The following is a 9,364-nucleotide window of genomic DNA, read 5'->3' as shown; positions in this document are numbered from 1 at the left end:
GTGGCTGCACCATTTTATAGTCCTACCACTATGCAAGACTCAGAGCTTCGTTTATTTCAAAAATTGTGGCTGCTGGTCTTTTAAAATTTTGTTGCTGCCAGGGCTTCATAGTTCCAAGCCAACCTTTTCAGATAAATGTAGAAGGAGAGAGGGAAATAGACCACAGCACTGAGGTTCTCTCCAGTGTGGTGGAGACAGGGGATCCAGCCTGGGCCCTGTGCATGGCAAAGCAGGTGCATTATCAAGATGGGCTATCTTGCTGGCCCTTATAGGCCTTTCCAATTCATCTGCTGAGACAGGGTATGGCTTTAATCTACACATAACTAATGAGGAACTCTGTTCATTAGTTTTTCATGTTCTCTTTAGCCACTTGTTTTTTAAATAGACAACTTTATTTATTTGTTTGTTTAGTTATTTATTTAGTTTTTATTTTCCTTTTTACCAGAACACTGCTCAGCTCTGGCTTATGGTGGTGTGGGGATTGAACCTGGAACTTCAGAGCCTCAGGCATGAAAGTCTCTTTGCATAACTATCTACCCCCACCCACTACTTGTTTATCTTCACTTCTGAAGCATCTATTCAAACTTTTACCCATTCTTTAAGTTGGGTTGTTGGCTTATTGAGTTTAGTTCTGCTTTGTTTTGTCTTGTCTTATCGTTGGGATATGATGCCTGCACAAAGAATCTACCATCCCTGGCATCCATTTTTCTTTTCTTTTCTCTTCTTTCTTTTTCTTTTTGTTATTTGATAGAACAGAGAGAAATTGAGAGGGAAGGGGGAGATAGACGGGAAAAGAGTAAAAGACACCTGCAGAACTATTTCACTGCATGTAAAGCTTTCCCCCTACAGGTTGGGAGTGTAGGCTCCAACCCAGGTCCTCACACACTGTAATGTGTGCACTTAACCAGGTGCACCTCCACCCAGGTCCCTATTGAATTGTAGTTCTGGATATATTTTTGTCAGGTGTATGTTTTGTGGCTATCTTCTCACAGTTGTGGCTGACATTTGCATTTTCTTAACAGTATCTTTCAAAGAGCAGAAATTTTTGATGGGATTTAATTTACTCCTTGCTTATTTGATTGGTGTCCTACTAAAAAAATTTTTTTTTGTCTACCCCAATATTGGGAATAACTTTTTCTTAAGACTTCTGGAGCTTTGTCTTTTATGTCCAGATCAAAATAAGGACAGAGTGCAGTCTTGAGGAGGCTTCTGTGATAGATCAGATTTGGATCAGCCTAGGTAGATGAGAAGAGACAAAGGACAATGAGGTTCTGGAAATCCTTATCTCTTCAGCCTGTTCTTTCTCCCTCATTGGTGACATAGAGCAATACAAACTTTTCCATGTCTTATTTATTTAACTTGCATAAAAATTATAAGCTCCATCTGTACTGTTTACCAGTCTTCTTCATCCATCTTCAAGGACACTTGTTTCTGAAGATTCCAATACAAAATAATTATCTATTCATTTATCCATAGTTTTAAAAATATTTTTTATTTATTATTAGAGGTAGAGAAATTGAGAAGGGAATAGATACAGAGAGACACTTACAGCCCTGCTTAGCCACTGATGAAGCTTTCCCCTAGTAGTGGGGACCAGGTGCTTGAACATGGGTCCTTGTACACTGTACACTTGTACACTTGTGCCACCACTTGGCCCCCATAGGTTTTTTTTTTTTTAATGAAGCCAATAAAGTTCACATCATGTTCTGTCTCACATCTGCTGGGACTCAGAAATCCATGTCTCTGCCTTGGTCATTGATTGTTTTTTTAAAACTCATAATTTATCACACTAAGTTACTCCTTTTGCCAGATTTACAAATGCAACTGCTCTTTCTGTATATAATACCTACTTTGTACACTAGGCTATGAGGCAGAAAATTTATGGTCTATTAGTTGTTACTTTGAAAAATTACATCAATGCAAAGTGATTGCCTTTCAGCCATTGTAGCCAATAAATCTAATTTTTGGAGGGTGATGATATGAGATCACAGGATAATATATATAACAGCTGATGACAGAATGAGCAGGAGTAAGTTGGAAGTTCTGGACAAAAGAAGCCAGGAAGGAAGACCTACATCTCTTGCCAGTCATGCATAATCTGGTCTGCTGTTGGCTCTTCATAGGACTCTTTAGTCCTCTCCTGTCTCTTCCTGTCCTTGACTCAAAACAAGAGTCCTTACAGTTCTCTGGTAAGATGACTTTTTTCCTTTTGATAGTATGGAAGATATTTAAGGGGCTTATATGCATTGCGAGTGATAAAAATGAGATTTCTTATTTAAAAGACTATTGTTCTCATCTATGAAAATACTACTAAAGAATCCTTACGGCATCTTTCATATTAAGTGATAGTTTTATTTTTTCTTTCCAAAAAAAAAGAGAAAAGTTGCATTGTTTAATTCCTGTCACAAACATAATTCTAACGTTTGGTCATTTTAAAGTTTTTTTTTAAATTTTTATTTATAAAATGGAAATATTGACAAGACTATAGGATAAGAGGGGTACATTTCCACACAGTGCCCACCCCTAGAGAGCTCCATATCCAATCCCCTCCCTTGATAGCTTCTCTATTCTTTATCCCTCTGGGAGTATGGACTCAGGATCATTGTGCGGTGCAGAAGGTGGCTTCTGTAATTGCCTCTCTGCTAAACATGGGCATTGACAGGTGGAGCCATACTCCCAGTCTGTCTCTCTCTTTCTCTAGTGGGGCAAGGATCTGGGGAGGTGGGACTCCAGGACACATAGTGGGGTCCTCAGCCCAAGGAAGTCGGGTTGGCATCATTGTATCATCTGGAACCTGGTGGCTGAAAAGGAGTTAAGATATAAAGCAGAACAAATTGTTGACTAACAACAATTTTAACTGAACCTAAAGGCAAGAATATTGCAGATGAAGATTTGGGGTCTCTGTTTTGGAGAAAGCAAGTAGGTCTATTTTAGGTGTATTCCAATGGGCCCATAACTTTACTAGATTTTGCCTGAGCCTGATATTAATAAGCAGGTGGACTCAAGTTATTGTCTGGGGAGATGGTGTCATAGTCAGAAAAAGGACTAGAAAACTGGATCATGGAAAAGTATAGCTCCCAAATATGGGGGAAATATATAAATATTGTTAACTGTCAACCACACCAGTTTGATCTGGGGCCCATATTCAGCAGTTTGCTTTTCAATTTAAAAGTTGCACTACATTTAAAACATCATTACTTTTTTTTTTTAAATCAACAGGTTAAATGTAGAATTTGGTTGTTTCAAAAAATTTTATCTTAGGTTAAAAAGTAATCATGTGAAAAGAGATGAAAGATGGTTTCACTCATATGTAGAATCTAGAGAACTGAAACAAATCAAAACAGGAGTAAATAAATCACTTCTAGGACTTTGTGACAACTACGTTGGTTATTGTTTGGAGGGTGGAAGACACAAAACCTTGGTAGTGGGCACTGTGTGTATTAACCTGTAATAGTATGATTTTAAAAACCACTATTAATCACAAATAAAAATGGCTTGGAGTCAAAAGTAATAATCTGATGTGTAATATGAAGGAAGAAACCTTATTAAAAACAAAAAGTGACAAGTTGGAACTAATGATATCATAGACTTATAGCTACATATATCTTTTCATTTTGACTTATGTCTTACATTCAACTCTTAGCTACATTTTGTAAAAATATGTCAAGCAGACTATTTTGTTGTTAATTTTTTTTTTGCTGTTACCTCTTCATTTAGTTTCAGAAATAAAAAGGTTGACACTTAAGTATTATGCTCCATAGTAATTTTAAATGGATTTGATTGGTCTTGGGTTATTTTAGGCACTTTTAAATAAAGAAAAAACTTCTTGAAGTCATGGATATCATAATTTCTAGTTTCTATAGTTTCTTTCAAGTAGTGCTCTGATAATGGTCAAGCACTGTTATTCATATACTATCATTCATATAATGACAATTCATATTACTGGTCCAACTCTACACTTACTGAGCTCACAATTGACTCTTGTCTGAAAGATCAAAAGATAGCCTTATTGCGTCTCTTCTCTTTTAAAAGGAACATTGAAAAGCACAAGATGAAATGCAGAATGAATATTGAGATACTACCACCATCTTAAAAAAACTGACACATTATAATGACTTCAAAAACCTTAGATGAAATGAGTACACCGTTTTATTCCAATTCCAAACAGGGGACCTTTTCCCTTAGAATTTTTTCTCCTTTGCTTGTTTCTGGTTCAGTGGTCCTCTGTGACATAAACACATACACATAACCAAATTTTGACCAATATTTTTCAGAAATATGTTGGAAGGGCATAGGAAGGGCTGTGTGTGTGTTTGTGTGTATGTTTACATAATGCTTATTGGCTTTCAATCAAAGTTGAAACCAAGTATTTGAAAGCCTCTAGCAGGTGGGGATTGTGTGATCCTCCAGCCTCAGCAAAGCAGCTCCTGCCAGATTTGCTGCCTCTTCACTCTCCACATACCTCACACACTTTCCACACATTTCACACCACTTGTCACAAGTCAGGACAGTCTCAGGTATCTTTCATTCCACTGATCCTCAATAAGTTCTTTTCCTTTTAATTTCAAATAGAGTCAGAGAAAGAAAGGAGAGATACCACAGCATCACACCACCATTCATGTAGTTCCCACCGATGCTGTGCATAGTGCTTCTATGTGTTGACAGGGTCTCAAACCTGAGTCCTCAGGCATAACAGTGTTTGTTTCTACTTGAGGAGCTATCTCCCAGCTTATCATTCTAATTTTACCACTCATATTTAAAAGCAAAAGGCAATGAACAACGGTGGACACTGTTGTGGAGGAAGAACTTGTTGATCCCAGAGGCTCAGCTCTTACCATTCTCCCAGGTGGAGAAGCAGCCTGATCAGTTCTCATAGGCGGTAAAGAGTTAGATGAACAACCATTCTTCTGTTTTTCTCTTCTGCTGGCTTGCAGATGAGACCAGAGCATTTTTGCTTCTCTGTTAAAATACTACTTATGTCAAACCACAAGCTTAGCATTTCCATATTTTCTAGTCTTACTTCATTGTCCCTGGCACACCCTCACCCCCAAGACAATAAAGAACAGAAATAATGAGTTACTCTTTACTGCCTGTCGTTTTTCTGTGTAGCCCCTGACGAAGATGCAAGGTTAACTTTGGATGAGCTAGAAAGAGCTTTTCTCCTAGAGATGCTGTCAGAGGACTTCGGTGCAGGACAGGGCAACAGTCTCAAGAAAGCAGGTAGCATGACTTGTGTTGTCAAAGTTCTTTCCTGATTTATTTTATTATATATGGCACAGACATTGGTAATTTCATATGAGTCAGAAAGGAGAGAGAAAGAGAGAGAGAGAGAGATACCAGAGTACCACTCTGATATACTTAGTGCTGGAGATCAAACTAGAAACCTCAGTCATGAAAAGCCAGTGCTCTTATCAGTTCAGCTATTTCCAGCCTCTGTTGTCAGATTTTTGTGGCTACTGAGTTCTAGTATACTAGGTAAAGAAAGCCCTATTTTGAAATCTAAAGAGCTACATAAATCAATAAATTAATTGAGTCCACTTCTTACCCTCTTCCTGGCACAAAAACTCCCTCTGCCATTTTGTTTATTTTTCTTGGCAGCTCCAGGTCAGCATCAGACTTTGCTTGGCACCTAGGCACATTCTTCTCCTGTCTGAATTTTTATTTCCAAAAGAGGAGAGGAATAGGGTATTAACTAAATTTCCAATAGGTGTCACTTTAAATGCTGGGTTCCTGTTGCTAAAATCTTGAACAGATTATTTAATCTTCCTGTACTCCTGTTTCTTAATCAATAAACTAGAATAACAAAAAAAATTAACTCATAGGGTCATTGTGAAGAGTCAGTGATACATTCAATTAAAATGTTCAGCACAAACATGGAGAAAGAGATCATTAAAATATGTCTTCACCCTTTTCTCCTTAGTTATATTCCTCTAAGCACCGGCACAATGGGAAAAAGATGGAACATTTTATAGACATTGACTAGTAGGAAGGCATTTACATGCTGTATTTTGGATAGTTTACTGAACTGTGATTTTCATGGGCAGGAGGATATCTACCCCTCAAGTAATTAACACCACAGTGTGAGAGAAGAAAGGTCATAAACTAGCTATTATTTAGTAAAGTCTTACTGTGTGTGCTTTAAATAAGGACAAAACTGAGAAAACAGATCTGATGAAACATTTTAAAATTCTGCTTTCCAGATCCCAGTATCAATTTTTTCAGCCCAAGAGGAAACAAGAGAAAGGCAAGTATCTGTATTTATGAGTTAGATTTAAAAAAGAGAGAGTATTATGTACCTTTAGAGTTATCATTAATTCATGAACTACAAAAGCAGTCTTGGTAGATAGCACACCTTAAAATAATTGTCCTGGGGTTATCACAGATCATTCATTTTTCAAGTTTTGAAGTAAATGTGTGTGCAAATCTTGAAATATAATGTGAGAACAACAGAAACAAGTTGCAAGAGAATAACATAGTAAATCAGATCTGTACTTTCATGTTTATCATCTACTTGTGATTTGTCGTTCACCTGTGGCCCCTGGACATGGGCATGAGGATTAAGTCTGGGAGATATGCAGAATCCCCTCTCTAGCACCTACTGAATCAAAATCTGTGGCTTAACAAGATCTCAAGTAATTCATATTAACACTAAAGTTTGAAAAGCACTTCAGCAGTGCCAAAGTATAAGAATGGCATGTTAACAACAAGCTGAAATTTATGCAACAGAGAGCAGAACTTGGAAAAAAAAATGTGTACTGTTGAAAGGCTGCGATAGGGAATGAACAATAACATCAGATGGTAAGGAATAGTATGGGGTTTTTAAAATGTGTATTGAAATCACATTGGTTTATACCATTGTGTAAGTTTCCAGTGCACAACTTCAAAATTTGACATTTGTATAGATCACATCATGGTTACCAGGGTCTAGTTTACTACCATGATCTCTTTACTCATTCCACCTGCCTTCCAACCCTCTGCCCTTCAACTAACAATCTGTTCTATATAAGGGTATGTTTTTATTTTGCTTTGCATATTTGTTGTGCTTTTCCATATTCCATATGAATGAAATCACACGGCATTTGTCTTTTTCTGCTATTTCAATTATAATATCCTTGAGGTTCATTCATGTTGTTGTAAATGGCAAAGAATCATTTTTTTAAAGCTGAGCAGTACCCCACTATACACACACACACACACACACACACACACATATATATATATATATATGACCTCTTTAATTCACTCATATATGTATGGACACTAAGATTACTTCAACATCTAGTTTTACTGCTGATGCTGAGGAATATTGCAGTAATATCACGATATACATATCTTTTTGAATTATACATATCTTTTTGAATTACTGTTTCCCTATTTGAATAAATTATTGTTTCCCTATTTGGATAAATAATAAGAGAGAGTAACTGGACTGTATAGTATTTATCTTCTTAGCTTTTGGAATAATCTTCATACTGTTTTTAATAATGGTTACGCCAATTTATATTCCCATCACTGAATGAAGGGTTGTTTTTCTCTGTCTTCTCAATATTTGTTGTCTTTTTAATAATAGTCATTGCAGTAGGTATGCCACCATGATTTTGACTTGTATTTCCTAGTGATGATAAATAGCTTGCTTATGCCTGTTGACATACATATATCTTCTTTGATGAAATACTTATTTTGATCCCTTGCTTATTTTTTTTTAATTTCTTTATTGGGGAATCCCTTGCTTATTTTCAATTAGACTGGCTCTTTCAAGAATGCTGTACAATTAACAGAGCTCAATTAAATAATAAAAAATCTGCATTTAATGATTATCAATCTCTGCTCCACCACTCCCCCACCATACACACCACCACAATTTCTCCCATCCAAGTACTAACCAGGTCCGACCTTGCTTAGCTTCCGAGATCAGACGAGATCGGGCGTGTTCAGGGTGGTATGGTCCACCACCACAATTTCTATGTTAATGTTCCCTAAAAGGATGAACCAATGCCAGGGATCAATCTACAGAGCCAAAATATATCCTAGCCCTTTTCCATCATGACAATTCTTTGTGCACATTAGCTTGTTAAAACCTCCAGGAGGAAGGATGGGGACAAAGAATTTTGTTAGTGGGTGCAATGTGGAACCATACTCTGTAATCTTAGAATTTTGTAACCCAGTATAAATCACAAATAAAAAAATGGAAGGGAAAAAGCTGTCCAGGAAATCATGAGATATAGTAGTTAACTTTAACCAAAAATTTTCAAAACGTTTCAACCAGAGATATTTTTATTATTACAAGGGCCATTAAATTCTTCTAAAAAGAAACAATCTGGAAAAACCACCTGAGGTCCCAAGATGGCATACCATCCAGAAGGGGATAGTTTGACTTTCACATGTGAATAGTCACATGTAATCCAGTCATTAGGAAGATAAGTTTGAGGACCCTGAAATCATAAAGGTAACCAGAATTTGCTCATACAATTCTAGAATAAAAGGAAGACTTAGGGTGAGTTCTTAAATGAGTGAATTTCAAAACAAATGAAAGGTTTTTTTTTACAAAGATAAAAAACTTATTGCTTATTTACATAAAAACTGATGGCTTATTTACATAGATTTAGGTTAGTGTGGTTTTGGTAAAAAGATCCTGGACACCATAGGACTAAATGAACTAGATGAGCCACTGATAGTGAATGTGTGGAGAGGTAACCCGGAGTCTTATAGGAACTTTGAACTTTTGCTATAGCTAATTTCCACAGAAGTGAATACTCCTTAAAGATATGTCTTGACTAAAAATTCCTGGTTTGTAAGATTCTTAACTAATTGATAACTTTTCTGTTTATTATTTTAGTTTCAGGCTCCCTCTGGACAAGATCCTAACACTTCACTGAATCATCTTTTAGCCAGAATCAGAAAACAATATAAGAAAAATGGACCTCCTTCAGAATGCTTCTGGAAATACTGTGTCTAAAGTAAATGAATGCTTAATAGTCAACCTAGAAATAGTTTCTTAGAAATTAGCATAAAATGCTTGATTGAAAAATAGTACAGAAGAAAAACTAGGCAACTCATACTCTGTTCATTATTACTTGGAAAATAAACACTCTATGTTTTGCAAATATCGTGTGGTAGTGTTACTTATATTCTGAAAGTCAGTAATTGCCATTTCCATCAATATCTCCTTAACAAATTCTATGAATAGTTAAAGACAAAGATAATAGGTAAATATAAGCTAAAACTAAGGAGGAAATTCAGAGGTGAAGGGACTAGGTGGCAGCACATCCAGTAGAGCACACACATGTGTCAGGATCTAGGTTCAAGAGCCCAGTCTCCACCTGCAAGGGAGAAGCTTCATCACTAATGAAGTGATGAAGTGTTG

The 9,364-nt window shown here is 36.5% G+C and overlaps 1 protein-coding gene across 1 annotated transcript; it reads left to right on the top strand.

The window, feature by feature from the left end:
- The first annotated feature begins 2,089 nt into the window (after positions 1–2,089).
- On the top strand, positions 2,090–8,956 carry UTS2 (urotensin 2). The gene is made up of 4 exons (XM_007533006.1): positions 2,090–2,189; positions 5,110–5,220; positions 6,201–6,244; positions 8,837–8,956. The coding sequence occupies exons 1-4, from the start codon at positions 2,090–2,092 to the stop codon at positions 8,954–8,956; spliced, it is 375 nt and encodes a 124-aa protein (XP_007533068.1).
- The last annotated feature ends 408 nt before the right edge of the window (positions 8,957–9,364 follow it).

The sequence above is a fragment of the Erinaceus europaeus genome, chromosome 11 (genome assembly GCF_950295315.1).
Source record: "Erinaceus europaeus chromosome 11, mEriEur2.1, whole genome shotgun sequence".
Lineage (NCBI taxonomy): Eukaryota > Metazoa > Chordata > Mammalia > Eulipotyphla > Erinaceidae > Erinaceus > Erinaceus europaeus.
Note: the sequence above shows the minus strand (reverse complement) of the source record. Positions and strands in the feature narration are given on the sequence as shown.

What these genes read in the sequence shown, in the direction of transcription:
- UTS2 (XM_007533006.1), top strand. Translation starts at nt 2,090, where the DNA reads ATGCATAATCTGGTCTGCTGTTGGCTCTTCATAGGACTCTTTAGTCCT. An exon ending in AGAGTCCTTACAGTTCTCTG is followed by an intron (nt 2,190 to 5,109) that starts GTAAGATGACTT and finishes TTTTCTGTGTAG; the next exon opens with CCCCTGACGAAGATGCAAGG. An exon ending in CAAGAGGAAACAAGAGAAAG is followed by an intron (nt 6,245 to 8,836) that starts GCAAGTATCTGT and finishes TTATTATTTTAG; the next exon opens with TTTCAGGCTCCCTCTGGACA.